This window comes from Hippopotamus amphibius, chromosome 2 (assembly GCF_030028045.1).
Source record: "Hippopotamus amphibius kiboko isolate mHipAmp2 chromosome 2, mHipAmp2.hap2, whole genome shotgun sequence".
Taxonomy (NCBI): Eukaryota; Metazoa; Chordata; class Mammalia; order Artiodactyla; family Hippopotamidae; genus Hippopotamus; species Hippopotamus amphibius.
The window spans coordinates 45,001,789-45,018,026 of record NC_080187.1 but is presented as its reverse complement, the minus strand read 5'-3'; the positions used below and the strand labels follow the sequence as shown (position 1 = coordinate 45,018,026).

The 16,238-nt window shown below is 44.0% G+C and overlaps 1 protein-coding gene across 1 annotated transcript in view; it reads left to right on the top strand.

Annotated features, from left to right (window-relative positions):
• The window catches only part of PCSK5 (proprotein convertase subtilisin/kexin type 5), a 453,108-nt gene that overhangs the window by 421,167 nt on the left and 15,703 nt on the right, over positions 1 to 16,238 (top strand). Inside the window, exons 31-35 of the mRNA XM_057721743.1 lie at positions 1,482 to 1,699; positions 2,725 to 2,961; positions 6,086 to 6,316; positions 9,982 to 10,159; positions 14,221 to 14,438. Coding sequence (XP_057577726.1) covers positions 1,482 to 1,699; positions 2,725 to 2,961; positions 6,086 to 6,316; positions 9,982 to 10,159; positions 14,221 to 14,438 — 1,082 coding nt within the window. The remainder of the gene's footprint in view (positions 1 to 1,481; positions 1,700 to 2,724; positions 2,962 to 6,085; positions 6,317 to 9,981; positions 10,160 to 14,220; positions 14,439 to 16,238) is intronic.

The window sequence follows — 16,238 nt, the reverse complement described above, 5'->3', positions numbered from 1 at the left end:
GTCTCCAGTCAGACTGGCTCATTATACGGTCCAAACTAGAGCTTTCTCTTTTTATCAAATCAACAACTGTTGAATTTCCAAACTTGTTTTGCCTTTTCTGAGACCAACTTTTGGGCCTCTCTAGCTAGTTTTTCTAAATGATCATTTGGGGAAAAAGATTATAAAAGATCATTTGGCTGCTATTGGTCCCTTTGAGGGCAGCATTTCTTGCAGAAATATCAACAAGGTGGTTACCCTTAGCTTCCAGAGAGTCAAGTTAGAAGCCCCAGAATCTTAATAGCTAAAGTGGCAGGTAAAAGTATTACATTCACTAATTCCTGAACATAGGGGCCCATTTTAAATTTTTATTTCCACTGGGAGTAAGGCAGCTACGTTGCTTCCACAAAATTCCAAAACCATGAGCTACTCTGAAAGCATACCTACTATCAGTATAAATATTGGCAGTTTTGTCCTTAGCTAAAGTACAAGCCTGTGTAAGAGCATATAACTCAGCCTGTTGGGCTGAAGTAGCCACAGGTAAAGATGCTGCCTCAACAACATCAAAAGGAGTTGCAATAACATACCCAGCACAACATTTACTATTGTCACCTTGTTAAATAAGACCATCAGTGAACCATGAGAAGTCAGTGTTACCCAGTGGAATTTCCTGTAGATCATTATGAGGAAACAGGAGGTCATACATCAGCATTGAGCAGTGCTGGGGTACTTCATCAATGATGGAAGGGAGAAGAGTAGCCAGGGTAAGGTTAGTATAATGTGAAAGAGTTATGTGAGGAGAAGCTAACAAAAAGGACTTCATAGGAAGTGTCTGGCTGAGAAAGGTTGAGTGTGATGAGAATTCAGGAAAGCTTCTACTACACGAAGAACAAAAAAGGTTAAAGGGGATCCCACAACAATTTTCTCAGTGGCCTTAACCAAAAGGGTAGTGGCTGTGATGGCTCTAAGGCACGAGGGTATCCCTATGCCACAGGATCCAGCTGCTGGCTATAATACCCTATGGGTCAGAGGTGATCCCCGTGTTCTAGATGATTACTCCAAGGGCATTCCCTTCCTTTTCACATACAAAAATTTTATAGGTCATTAAACCTTTTGAGCCTCTTAAGAACATTTTCCACTGTTAAATTTTAAGCTGTTTTTAAATTAAAAACATACTAAATTGAATAAAAAGCATTTTCTACTCTAACAGCCTCTAACAAAAAAAGAGAAAAGAATGAAGATTAGGTGATAAAATAGAAAATCAGAAGATAACTAAACTATATACAAATTAAAAGTTGTTTTCAAATACACCAAATTCACAAGGATAATACCTATGCCTTGCATTTGATTTTTCCAAACTTGATTTTTCCCAGGAACTCTGTTGGATTCATTTGGGTCGACAATAGTCATAATCCTTTCATTTTCAGTTCTAATTCTCGGCTGCCAGGTGTGAATCACTGCCCTAGTTGGAAGGCTTCTCCAGGGGCTCCCTCTTCTCCCCACAGGGGCTTCTATGCAGAAGACAGCACTTGTGAACGCTGTAGCTCTTCCTGCCGAACATGCGAAGGGAATGCCACCAACTGCCACTCGTGCGAAGGAGGCCTCGTCCTGGACCAGGGGGCGTGCCGGGAAACCTGTCCCGAGAGGCACGTGGCCATGGAAGGGGTGTGCAAGCACTGCCCAGAGATGTGTCAAGACTGCATCCATGAGAAAACATGCAAAGGTACCTGGAGCATCACAGGGGAGTGTGGGGGCTACTATCTGACAGGTGGGTGTCCAGGTAGAACTGGGGGGAGCCAGTCTCCCTACCTTTACTGAAATTGACCTCCGTGGGTGTCACTGAGAAAACTGAGGGTGATATAAAGCCTCTCCGTGATGGATTCTGCAAATTAAGACCAACAAGAGCCCCTTTTTTGCGTGATTTCTCCCACACATGCGTACTGGGCAGTTAGGGTGTGGCAAGCACTCTCCCAGGTGCTAGAGATACAGACAGGAACTTAAAGCTTCCACCTCTTTGAACACAAAATCTCATAGGAGAGGTTGATATTAATAAAACACAGAGGTGCCTGGAGAATTTCAACTGTTATAAAAGATACACCACCCCCCCCCAAAAAAAAAAAAAAAGTTCACGCAACTGTAAGACTCTAAGAGTAGCACTCTGGCTAGGAATTTTTTTCCCTGAAATTATCTCCTAAGAAAGGCTAAGTTCCTCTTCAGAATAAGACAGACTCTGTCCAATCCAAAGGATTCTCTTAGTGTAACCTAAGTGTTTTCTGGAATCCCCCCCCCCCAAATAAGAGAATAGGGACAAATAAACACTCAATGCATTCTTCATACTGATTAACCATGTATATTTCATTGGTTCACCTTATCTGTGAATGAAAAATCAACTAATCCACAAATTCCTAAACTGCTTTCTGTATTAAACAGAGCCTGAGGTGCTCCATACTACTTTAAAAATCTGTGACTACTTTCTGGGTTTTCAGAACAATACGTCCACCACCTCAGCCATGACTCATCTGCCATAGCACTGCAGTGTTTTGCAACCCAAGGGGCAGATCATTTCAGGATGTGAACCCAGCACCATCTAACTGGGCCACCATATTACGCAGGGCTTGTGAGACAAAGAGGACATGCCCTGGGAAGGTGGGGGTGGGGCAAACCTACACTGGGGTCAAATGAGTCCAAGTGGTGGGGGATGGGCTAGCCCACTGCAGAAGGAATAAATTCCTTTCCGCTGCTCCCCAGAGTGCATGCCTGAGTCCTTCCTGTACAAGGACACATGCCACCAGTCCTGTCCCAGCCACTTCTACGCGGATGCGCGCCACTGTGTTCCCTGCCATGAAGACTGTCTGGAGTGCAGTGGCCCCTCAGCAGATGACTGCGACCTCTGTGCTGAGGCCTCCTTGGTTCTCTACAATGGGCAGTGTTTGGAAGCGTGTCCCGAAGGAACTTACTTTGAAAAAGAGACTAAGGTTTGCAAAGGTAAAGACTTCCAGGTGCATGGCCAAGCACCACATCCCGGGGCACCTAGCTGGAATTACGGATTTCTGGTAGGAGAAAGTAAGTTCTGGGTTTGCACAGTTGCAGTCCCAGAGGTGTGGTCTCAGCTCTTTCCCTCCTGCTTGAGAAAGCATATTTTGAATCTGCTCTAATTTACTATTTATTTTAAATGAATCATTCCTTAGCTTTGATGATGTAACTCACTAGCAATGAACCATGTTGACCCTCCTCACAATGGTAGCTGATCCAAAAGGATTCTCTCGTGCAGATTTACAGAGCTCACGAGACTTCAAAAGTTACCCAAATGGAAATTTTTTCTTAAAATTTTAATCCAGTATAAGTTTACAGCAGCATAAGGAAAGCTGTGCCGTAGAGGGTTATCTCCGTGCCTCTTGCCTCCTGAAAGCCCCCTCCTCCTCCTCGTTACCTGCAGCCTCTCCTGCCCGGGGGCCCCTATTCCGTCTCCCCTTCGGCATTTCAATCCCTAAGCATTCAAGAAAGGATCTGTTATTACTTAGGCCTCCTTATGAATTCTCTGCCTCTTCTTAGTTGTCAGGGAATAGAAAAACTAATTAAATATTAATTACCCATCATTAGAGGAATTCCCAAGCAAGTGAGAGAAGCATTCTGAGGGAAGGGACCTTTATTTTTTTCCCCCAGCTTTACTGAGATACAATTGATGTATAATACTGCATAGGCTTAAGATATACAATGTGATGATTTGATATATGTATATATTTTGAAATGATGACCACAATAAGGTCAGTTAACACATCCAGAGTTACCTTTTTTCTTTTTTATTAAGAACATTTAAGCTCTATTCCCTCAGCAACTTTCAAGCGTACAATACAGCATTGTTAACTGTAATCACAGGATTCAGCCAGTGGTAATTTAGCCCCTTATGTTGCCGCCAAGCAAACACGAGACAGATATCCAGAGGCAGGCCCCCTACCCACAGTGAGAGCTTGAAGGTGAACTCACGCGGCAGGAGAAACCCTGGGCCACCCACATCCTAGACCGTACTCAGGGAAATGTTTTTGGCCAAACATGAAGATGCAGTGTGCTCCTATAGCCTTTCTGCTCTAGTCTCACAACTTGGATATACCTTTTTGTGTGTCTTATGTAAAGCACTATTCGGTGTCAGTGTCCCACCTGACTGTGAAAGAACGTGGACTTGAAGACGGGCGGCTGTGCCTGTGCAGCAGAGGGGGCGGGGCGGGGGGGCCCACGTGAGGAGGCTGCAGATCTGTGGATCGGTTTCCACGAGAAGTTTAAAGACTCAGCCAAAGGCCTGCAGGGCCATCTTGCCTGCACTAGAGCAGGAACCAAGGATCAACTTTTGGCCTTTCTCTGGTGTTAATAATAAAAGTAATCTGCCATATAGAGAACTTCACACGCTCAGAGTACATTTACTTAATTTACCTGATTTAATTTTCTCATTGAGAAAGGCCTCTGGTCCTCATCCCTGGTCACCCATGAGAACCACCCAGAGAGCTTTAAAAAACACATATGCCTGGGCTCAGGCCAGCTCAGCTGTTGGGAGCTAACTTGAGGTCTCTCCCTGCAATGATGTTGCTCCTTCCATCAGTCTGAAGGGAGGCAGAGGGAAGCTGGTACTGGAAGAAACAGGGCAACAAGCTGACTTTCCAGAGAAGAAACAAAGGACCTGACCTGAAAATTAAGATTCGGTTTAGTGTAGAGAAGATTTCAGAACCAAGCCACCTCCAAACAGGATTTCCTCTAAGAAACTCAAAGAACAGGATCGATTCTGATCATCCTGAATTTCTCCCTACAAGATCACATAGACAGGTCTAAGAACCCCTCACCTTTCCCAAGGTGCTGGGACAGAAATAACGAGACGTCATGTTAAGGTCCTGGGTTCGTGTGTTCATTCTGCCTTTGCCAGCCTCGTGACGTAGCCCCTCCAGCCTCAGTGTCCTGATCTAGATACACTGAGAAGACAGCAATCACAATGATAATGCCATGCATCTATTCATCCAGGGAGTGCTTACTGGGGGCTACTATGTGCTGGGTGCTCTCCCAGCCCCAGGGAACAGCAGGGCACAATACAGACAGAATCCTGCCCTCATGGAGCTTACATTCAATTGGGGAAGACAGACTCTAAAGAAGCCAAGTCAAAAGGAAAACTAAGGCAGGAAAGGGGGGCAGGAGAGAGCTGAAATTAGAGAGAAGGCGGCCTAGAAGAGGTCATTGAGAAAGGAAGGGAACAAACTGCTCACACAGAGGATTCCGGGCAGAGGGAACAGCAGCTGCTAAACCCCCGAGGTGGAAGTGAATTGTTCTCATCTTGTTTGTCTAACAAATATTTACTGAGTGCCTGTTATATGCCAGGCCCTCTCACAGGCACTGTGCTTTCCTAAATGACTATAAAAGAGGTCTTTTTAAAAAAAAAAAAAACACTATTTTTTTTATTTTTATTAATTTTTATTTTTTATTTATTTATTTAGTGGCTGCATTGGGCCTTCGTTGCTGCACAAGGGCTTTCTGTAGTTGTGGCGAGCAGGGGCTGCTCACGGGCTTAGTTGCTCCGCGCCACATGGGATCTTCCCAGACCCGGGATCGAACCCGCGTCCCCTGCATTGGCAGGCGGATGCTAAACCACCGCACCACCAGCGAAGTCCCTAAAAGAGGTCTTTTTTATCAAGAGGTCCTTACAACACATACGAACAATTGTTATGTTAGTAATAAGCTCACATTACTGGGAGGCCAGTGGAGGACCGCAGCAGAGGAGTTACAGTGGCGAGAAGCCCACAGGCTGGCGCGTGACTGTGCTGCTACCGAGCTGCGTGTTGTCATCACGTTGCCGTCTGGGTGTTTATGGTGGCCCTTAGTCATATCTCTGAGCTGGCTGCTGCAGGAAGGGGCTCTCCAGGGATCACAGAGAAAGTGAACCAGCCATTTTTTTCTCATCGTGCAACAAGAAAGCTTCACCCTGGAGCCCAACTCCTGGCCCCACACCCTTGGCACAGAGCCCTAGAAATCTCCGAGGAAGGCATGTGAGCACTTTCCAGGGGAACGGGTTCCCTCGAGGGGCAGGCTGGTCCTCTCTCACTCTCCCCGTCTGCTGTCCCCGCCCTGCCCGCAGACTGCCACGAGTCCTGCCGGACCTGCTCGTCCTCGGGGACCTGCACGGCATGCCGGGAAGGCCTGAGGGTGAACAACCACGGGGGCTGTGAGCCTCACACCGAATGCGCCGCCGTCGAGTACTGGGATGAGGAGGCCCTGGTGTGCAAGGCCTGTCACACCAAGTGCTTCCGCTGCACAGGGCCCTCTGAGGACCAGTGTCACACCTGCCTGCGGGACAGCCTTCTTCTCAGTGAGTTACCTTTCCTCTGAGGATGGGTTGACCTTCCCCTCTATCTGGGAAACTACCTTGCACAATGCCTGGTGCCCAGTGGAAACTGGCGCCTTTCTTTTTAATTTTTCCCTTTGTATTTGGAAATTTTTCAAGCGGACAGAACAGATGCAAGAGGAGAAACAGTACCAAGCGTCCTGCATGCGTGCCCTTCACCCATTTGCCCCGTCTGCCATATCGTTTGCCTGCTCTCACTCTCTTACTCTCGGTGTGTATACACACAGAATTCGCAATATATACTTTTTAACCACTTGAGGATATGCTACATACATCATGGCCCCTTTCCCACAAGTACTTCAGTACAGACAAACCTCGGAAACATTGTGGGTTCCGTTCCAGACCACTGCAATAAAGCGAATAGTGCAATACAGCGAGTCACACAAATGTTTTGGTTTCCCAGTGCATATAAACATATGTTTATATTATACTGCGGCCCGTGAGGTGTGCAATGGCATTATGTCTAAAAACAAATCAATGTACATACCTTAATTAAAAATTACTTTTGTGCTAAAAAAATGCTAACCATCATCTAACAACATAAGGTTGCCACAGACCTTCACTTTGTCAAAAAAAAAAAAAAAAACTCTATCTGTGAAGCACAATAAAACAAGGTGTGCTTGTATGTATTTCCTAGGAATAGGGATGCTCTCTTATGTAACCGTGGTACAGTTGTCAAGTCTAGTACCTTTAACATTAATACAATCCTTTAATGAATCATCCACATTAGAATTCTGTCAATTCCCCTTTAGATCAGGGCCCAATCTAGAGTCAGGTGTTACATTTAGTTGCCATGTCTCTTTAGACTCCTTTAATCTGAACATTTCCACAGACTTTGTCTTTTATGATATTGACATTTGAGAAGAACACAGCCCCTATCCCTCCATTGGAGTTTGTGTCAAGGTTTCCATGATTAGATGGAGGTCATGCATCCTCAGGCAGAATACTTCATTCGTGATGCCATGTCCTTTGGAAGCACCCAGTGGTCACCTGCCTCTCACAGGTGATGTTAATTTTGGTCCTCTGTTCAGGGTGCTGTCCAGTATCGCCACTGCAGAGTTACTATTGTTCCCTTGTGATTAATAAGCAGTCTGTGGAGGGATACTTTATGAACATGTACATATTAGGCTCCTCATGAAAATTTCCCCTTGATTCAGCACCTATTGATTAATAAATCTTGAACAAAGTATGGCACAATCTGAGGTTGGGCAGCAGATCAGACACGACGCTTACGGCTAATGTGAAGCAACGCCCTCAGGTTTCCAGGGCTACCATGATCAGGCTTAAACACAGGTCTGGGAGAAGGAAAATGAAACAGAACTCAGCTGAAAGAAAGAGTCGTGAAGGGGTGTAGAAGAGAGAGAAGAGACAACTATGAGAAGACCTGGAGACTGTGAGCATCCATCTCCTCAGCCTGGTAGAGCAGACCCGAGAAGCAAGGCACTCAAATAGAAACGTGCAGCAATTTTCTCCTCTTCCTGTTGAGGTGCCTTCAGCAAGGGCACCAATTCCCTGCAGAGACACAGGGACGACTATTCTCAATACCATTCCTGATTGCCTCCCAATAGGAAACACACAAGGATACCTATCCATCTGTCTCAGCTCCTCTTCGGCAAATCTCAGTGAACTTTCTTCCCAGCAGTTGCTGCTTCATAAGACCATTCCAGATCCCCTGTATCACCCCAACCCCCAGAACCTTCTTTTCTAATTATCCCCAATCTAGAGTGTTGTTAGTGACCACCTCAGGTGCCTTCATAGAGACAGGAAGACATCTTATCACTGCAAGGTGCTCTTTCCTTTAACTAGGGAATTAGACTGCAATTAGACTGCCACTGAGACTTTGGTGCTGGTGGGCCCCCATGGGCTGCATGCAAGATGTGCTAGGACCTGGTCTTCTCATATTCTCCCACCCTGCCTCTCACCACCACCCCACCAGGGTCAGGCTACTTATAAATTAGATAATTCCTCTGGAGGCTGTGGTAGTCTGAATAATGCTCTCCCTAAAAATGTCCACAAGCTAATCCCCAGACTCTGTGAATATGTTACCTCACATGACAAAAAAATGTGCAGATATGATTAAACTAATTGTGTTGATCTGGGAACATTATCTTGGATTACTGCAAGGGTCCTTATAAGAGGGAGGCAGGATAACCTGAGTTAGTGGTTGAAGTCTATGTGACATCAGAACAGAGGAACAGAGAGATGCTCTAGCTTTGAAAATGGAGGAGAAGCCACAAGCCACGACAAGCAGGTGACCTCTAGAAGCTGGAAAAGGCAAAGAAACAGATTCTCCCCCAGAGCCTCTAAAAGGAACATAGCCTTGTAGACCCATGTTAGACTTCTGATCTATAGAATTGTAAGATAATAAATTTGTATTGCTTTAAGCCACTATGTTAATTTGTCACAACAATAGAAAACTAATACAGGGTGTTTCATATTTAGGGAATTCAGGCTTCCCCCTAGTTAGCTAGATACATCAGCTGGACAATAAACCATTGTCAACATCCATCTTTAACAAAATGGCCACTGAACAAAAACTGGGGACCTGGCACTGTGCCAGGTGCTGGAAAAGCAGAGATGAATGACATGGCCTCTGCCCTTGAGCAGCTCAGAGAGTCTCCCATCACATTTCGGGGAGATCCACAACACTTACAGCAGCCCTCATATTACTTAATTTTTTTTTTTATCAATGCCTGTGCTAATGAAGACAAACTGGCTTCTGGTCTACAGTTGACCAGTGGCTCACATTGATAAGGCAGGAGAGTCTGGCTTCTGTTCTATGAGGTTTAGCAGAGGCTGGGAAAGACGTAGCCTCTAAGACTGTATGTTAAACTGTGGAGCCAGCAAATCTCATGTTTTAACTTTATCATGAATCCCCCCTCATCATCTACCCTGCATGTTATTAAGGAAGTTGAAAAGGCAAGAATCAGTGACTCCACGGGGGTGGGTGGAGGAAGGACTGGGGTTATGTGGGGCTGAACTCGCCTCCAACTCATCTTGCTGTGTAGAGCAGAGGGTTCATGGTTAGAATTTAATTTTTTAAGCACATGGGCAAAACAGAGTCTCACAGAACGTTCTGTCCTGATGGAAATGTTCTATATCTGTGCTTGTACAATTGAAGAACTGAAGTTTTCATTTTATCTCATTTTAATTCATTTAAATTTCAAGAGTCACACTGTGTGCACAGCACAGCAAAACTGAGGGTAAAATCTTATATTTGAGGCTAGAAATAGTTGAAATTGTAGGAATGTGTTCATCACATTGGCCCTGCACTTTGTTTTCTTCAATGGAGCCGTGACTTTTACCACCCCAGCCCCTGCCTTGAATGTTCTCCCAGTCCTGGGAGACCCTATACATCCTCTCCTTCACTTTGACATATGGTGGTTTCCGTCCTGTCCAACACAGCCCATCACTCTGACCTGTTTTTTCTCATCTCCTAATGCCATTATGGTTGATTCTATTTCTTGGACATTCACCTTAGCTCCTGGGATACCCATCAGCCCACAAGGACACTGACTCATTCCTCCTGCACCCACCCCACCCACATGGTTTACAGGGGGAGCACATGGAGGTTTGGAAGACATGTGTCATACTTGATACCAAGACAGATTCTTTTCCTCCCTTGGCAGACACAACCTGCGTGCAGGACTGCCCCGAGGGCTACTACGCGGATGAGGACAGCCACAGGTGTGCTCCCTGCCACAGCTCTTGTAGGACATGTGAAGGGAGACACAGCATGCAATGCCTCTCCTGCCAGCCAGGCTGGTTCCAGCTGGGAAAGGAGTGCCTGCCCCAGTGCAGAGAAGGGTAAGGTATCAACACGCTTCCCCCTCATGTAATCCCATAACCACTCCAGATATCCCTGTCAGCAAACCCATTTTGCAGGTGAGGAAGCTAAGTCTCAGAATACTTAAATAACCAGATTGAAGTCTCACTGCTAGTAAGAAACAAAGATGAGAGTCCAACACAAAAGTAATGGTCTCTAGAGGATTTCAGCCAGTTCACAGTAATGGAAGAGTAAACAGGAAAGGCACAGGGACCCAATGAGATAACACAAAGAGTCAGATTGTCAAGTCAGACCCACATGCCAAACATCAGTAATTCAAAGAATATAAGCAATCATAGGCAGAGGTGATTCTTCTCTTACAGAAGTCCATAACCATGAATGTAGGTTCTTTCTCTTCTGCATTAGGATTTGTTCTGACCAGATTTAATATGTGCAGTCTAAGCAATGTATGTGGAGCACTGATTTTATAAAGGCCACAATTGCCGTAAAATATCTCCATTTGTACCCCATTAATCCTCCAACCTGCCATGCCCTCATAAATCCACAAATTACAGCTTTAGTTACCATAAGCAACCTAGATACACAGATGTATCCTTCTAAAAGCATTTCACAGATAAGAGCATTCCATCACGTGTTTTTCTGCTAGGAAAAACTGTGAGTGTTTATCAGAAGGTCTGGTTACCAGCACATCAGGAAGAGGATTTGACTGGGTCATCTTTTTCCCCCCAGGCATCCCCAGTAAAGAGAAAGGCTGATTACAGGCCTATCACTAACTCTTCCCTCCCAATCAGTAACCTAAAGCAATGAGAGTTTCCAGACTCAAATTGAAGGGCTATAACCTTGGACTTTCCCCAAATGCTTTTGCCCAAATTAGCACATCTCTTATCTTCAGTTCTGTAGCAATTACTGCTTGTATCACTGTCTTGTGTTTTGATTCACCTCATCCATTCAACACATGCTTAACATAGAGCACTTTGTATGTCTCAGTAACACAGAGACTTTGTAAGAGCTTATTCTTCTTATATGTCTCCTTAGAAAACGATACGCTCCTAGAAGACAACCACATCTTACTTTTCACACAGGTTACTACAACACTCAGCACAGAGCCACACACATTAGCAGCCCTCAAAAAACACCAGTCATGGGCTTCCTAGGTGGCGCAGTGGTTAAGAATCCATCTGCCAATGCAGAGGTCACGGGTTCGATCCCAGCTCCAGGAAGATCCCACATGCCGCGGAGCAACTAAGCTCGTGTGCCCCAAAAAAAAAATTAAAAAAAAAAAAACCACCAGTCACATAGATCAATAAAGAGAGGTTCCTGCCAGACAAGAGAGGGGATGGGGCTGCCCGGCTCAGCCTTTCATCTTCATGTTAATAATGCTTGAGAAATCTGCATCCCATATAAAGAATCTCCATCTTCCTAAATCAAGTCAGTAGATACTCTTACGCGCACATGCGCGTGTGTGCGTGCGCACACACACAATCTAGATTGCAGACCATGGAATTAAGAAAACAATTGCTCCATCGAATGTGAAGTCACCCATTGGGATGCAAGGCACAGGCTGCCGTAAATCCCTTAAATGGGGAGTAAATGGAGTATTCATGAGGTGTAAGTGGAGATATTTTACTGAAATAGCTCCTTTAGTAAGATCACTGATTCCACATGCATAAACTTCGCGTTAAATCTCAATTTCTTGAGAAGGCAGGTGTGTAATCCTCTGCACCCTGACCCCTTGCACATCATTATTTTGGTGTTTAACCTCAGAGCTGGTTTTTAAGGCCCCAGTTGCTGTTTTCACATATGCATGAGATCCTCTTCCAGGCTATGAGGCTCAAATGATTTCATAGTCACCTCATGCAAAAGAGTTGTCGAGGTAAGCACTAGCATTGTGCTCCCCTTTTAATCAGAGACTGTCAATGGAAAACTCTCCATTGTCTTCCTTTAGCATTACTCTTTAATAATTTTTAAAGCCTATTCGGTATTGATAAGCTTTCTTCGGTATTGATAAGCTTTCGTTCCTATTGATGCTTTTCATCTTAATAACAATCTATAATAACATTAGTAGAGAATGTTTATGCTGCTTTAGAGTTTACAAAGCATCTCTACTCACAATGTGTCTTTATATCATGATTTGATTCAACAACAATCCTATGAGACTGATATTATTCCCTCCATTCTGCAGATGAGGAAACTGAGACTCAGAAAGGTTAAGTGACTTGCCCAAGGTCACACAGCTACTAATAGTTGGTGGAGCCAGGACAAAAAAAATCAGATCTGACTTCAATGCTGTGTATTCCTCTGTGGAAAATTGTGGATTTTCACTTTTTCCTATAGTTTTCTCTTTTGAGTCGTAGGTGATCTTTATCAACTATTCAACTCATGATTGATGTTTTCTTTTGTTCTTTTATTACCTGGTCTCTCAAATGCCTGAGTTTTCATGATTGACCCACATCGGTCACTGTTCCTCCCCCCGCTGCAGAAGGGGGAACAAAGCTTGCTGTGCTTCGAGCTGGGCCACTGAGGTATGAGCATTGTACTCAGATCAGTGACAGGCGGCAGCTGGACAGAGGCAGGCTCAGCATTACCTAGCCATGGTTTTAGCTGTCAACAAGTTCGTGGAACTGAAATCAACTTTAAAAAAAAACCTAACGGGGCCAGCAGTTTTGCACCAGAGAATCCAAGGGTGAGCCTTCAGGTGTCTTGGATAGCATCAGTGTGCCAACGTCCAGACAGGCCAAGATGGGTTAGACGACCTCTAGAGGTTTATCTTTGGCAATGATTCCTTTTCTCTCTTCAGTCTTACGTGAAAATCTTGTGTTTACCTTCAAATAAAACGCACTGCTTGTTACCGGGGCATCGGATGGACATGTTCAAATGGCGCTGCCCCACTTCACTAGCTGTCTGACCTTAAGCAAGTTGACTGAATTCTGAGCCTCCGTGTTTACATAGGTAAAATAGGGGTACTATCTCAATCATAAAGTTTGCTATAAGGATTAATCATAAAACTCATAATTATCAATAATATACATTAATCACAGTGGACCGTGAACAGCATGGTTCCACTTGATCTGTGTGGTTTGCACCTCATTGGTCCATGTATATGTGGATTTTTTTTCTAAGTATGTACTACACAATCCGCAGTAGGTTGAATTCAGGGATGCAGAACTACAGATTTGGAGGGCCGACTATCATTATTATATTTTTTAAAAACAATATTATGTACCAAAAAACCCTATACATTATTATACGCAAATTTTCGACTATGTGCAAGGTGGAAGCCCCTAACCCCTGAGTTGTTCACTGTATTTATAATGTTCCAGGCACTGTTCTAACAAGCTTCTCAGTAATAACTTGTTTCTTTTAGCTACTAATATTAGCCCCATATTGCAGACCTGAGACACAGAGATGTTGTGTGACTTGCCTGAGGTCACACAGTACATAAGGGTTGACTCCCTGCACACTTGTTCCAAAGGCAAGCTCCTAACTGCCATGCTCGAATGTCTCGTTCTTAGACTCAATGAAATGAAGTAATGTTTATGAAGTCTTTAGTGTACTGTCAGGCCTATAGTAGAAACTTAACAAATGGTAACTACTGTTATTATATTTAGCCTCTGAACATCTTTTCAAAAGAGGCCACGTCTATGCAAAGGTCAACATCACCCATGTCACCTCCTATTTCAAGATTTTTTTTAATTGAGAAATTAGGGGAACCACTCAGGAGTACATTTAAAATACGTTCCATTCCCATTCAGTATGACTCACCTGAATTTTCAAGTGGCAGAGCATATAGGTATATAAAACGCAAGGGTAGTGAATAATTATTGTGGCTCTACGACGTGTGATCTGTGCTAGGTCCTTTCACGTGTGTCATCTAACTTAACCCCCAGAAAGAGCGGGGGAGGGACCGTAATGTCCAATTCACGGATAAGAAACTGAGACTCATTAGATGCATTAGTATAATTAGTAAGGAATCTCATAAGTAAGAGTCTAAAGGCACGCAGCTGTAACCATGATGTTTTCCACCACCCCCAACTTCGGAGCGAAGCTTAGTACTGAGTCTTTGCTTCCCTTCTTGGTTCAGATACTACACAGACAACTCCACGGGGCGGTGCGAGAGGTGTAGTAGGAGCTGCAAGGCCTGCCAGGGCCCTCAGCCCACAGACTGCCTGTCCTGCGATCCATTCTTCTTTCTGCTGCGCTCCAAGGGACAGTGTCATCGCACCTGCCCAGAGCACTACTACGCGCAGCAAAGCACACAGACCTGTGAGCGATGCCACCCAACTTGCGATAAATGCAAAGGTGAGGGCCCACCTGTCACTCTGCATGTGTGAATGGAAAAATGCAGCGTTCTTTTTCCTGCTTTGTCCCTCTCTCCTTTCATCACCTTTGGAGGTTCCTCTCACTTGCCTCACAGCCAATCCCCTCCAGCATCAGCACGCTCTGTTCTCTTTCAGCTTCTGCACATCTGCCCTCTAACCCTAACTGCTCCCGCACCACACTGCTGCCTCTTCAGATCCTTCCAGGGCCCAGATACAGACACTGTCCCCTACAGCAAGTGTTTTCCACCTACTGTCTTCTTTCTCTACCGTTTGAACTTGGAATCTGCCAGGTGAAATTTATTTTCATTGTTTCAACTACTTAGGACGCCAGCCTAAAACTGTCCCAAGCTCCATTCTTATCTTCCAGAGACCTACTTGTCAGTCCCAGAGAATCTTCAAATCAACACGTCCCAAAGAAAACACAATCTGGATTTCCTCTGATACTCACTCTTTCTGTTAAAGGACCAATTTCCCGGGTCTGACACCTTGAAGTTATCTTCCCTTTGCCTCCTGTCCAACACACCTACCCTCCAGCAAAGGCAAACTTCAAGGTCTGTAGATTCTCTCTCCTAAACGTTTCTCTGCTCGGATCTGTTTCTCCATCCTCACTATTCGCATTCTTCATTCTCAGCATCTATTAGCTGACTTTCTGAAATAGTCAGCATGTCACCCCCAACACTGGTCTTGCTAGCCCACCCCCAGGTCATCCGGTACAATAATGCCAGAGTGATCTTTCTAAAATGCAAATTTGCTCATTTTTCTCCATAGCTTGACATAGAATGTTAATTATGGTAAATTCTTTTCAACATTTAAGAAAGAAATACCTCCTACAATGTTTTTATTCTTAAAATTTTTTAGATTAATATTGATAGCTGGTAGGGTACATTCCTGTTATGCTTTTCAAAATTGTCTTGGCTATTCCTAGCTCTTTTTCTACATAAATTTTATAATCACATTTCATTAAAAACATCCCTTGGATATTAATTGATATTGCATTAAAATCTTTACGATTGAGTCACCATACTTATGAACATGGTGTCTCTCTCCAATCCATGCATTCACTTTTTTCCTTGATAAACTTTCAAATACATGTTTTCTATTTTTTGAAAAGTAATTAAATTCTTTCCCCAGCCAGTTCTTTCAGCTTATGGTCTCAACTCTCCTTCCATACATTTTCTCTAGAACCTGGAACCACCCAGAACCACTCAGCAGCCACCAAATAGGTCGTGCTCTTTCATGCCTCCATGCCTGTTCTCCATGCATTTCTGCTCCTGGAGAACAACACTCTATTAACTCTCAAGTTAAAGACCCAGTGAGAATGTCATCTTCTCTGTGAAGCTTTTCTTAGTCTTTCCAGAAATCTTTCTTCTTCTTGATTCTATAATACACTGTTTTATCATAGCTGTTTTTACATTACATTTGAATTAAACATGTCCATCTCTCTTGCTAATTGTGATACCCTCAAGGCAAGGATTGGACCACGTTCATTTTGTATCCCGTTCCTAGTCTAGAGTATAATACACAGTAAGTTCTTGTTAAGTGTTTACCAAATGAATGAATGAACAGAAAACAAATTCTAGTCTCTTTTTGCAAATTGGAAAATTCACCTTTTAGATCTACAAATGCTGCTTCTTCATCCATCCCTCCAATCTCCTTATTAAATGTAATTCAGAGTTTCTTGATCTATGATCTTGATTTTTTATCCCTATGTCTCCTACCTGCTTTTATATTTTTATCTCTTTAACTCTATGGTTTATATTAGTTTAATTCTTTAGTACTG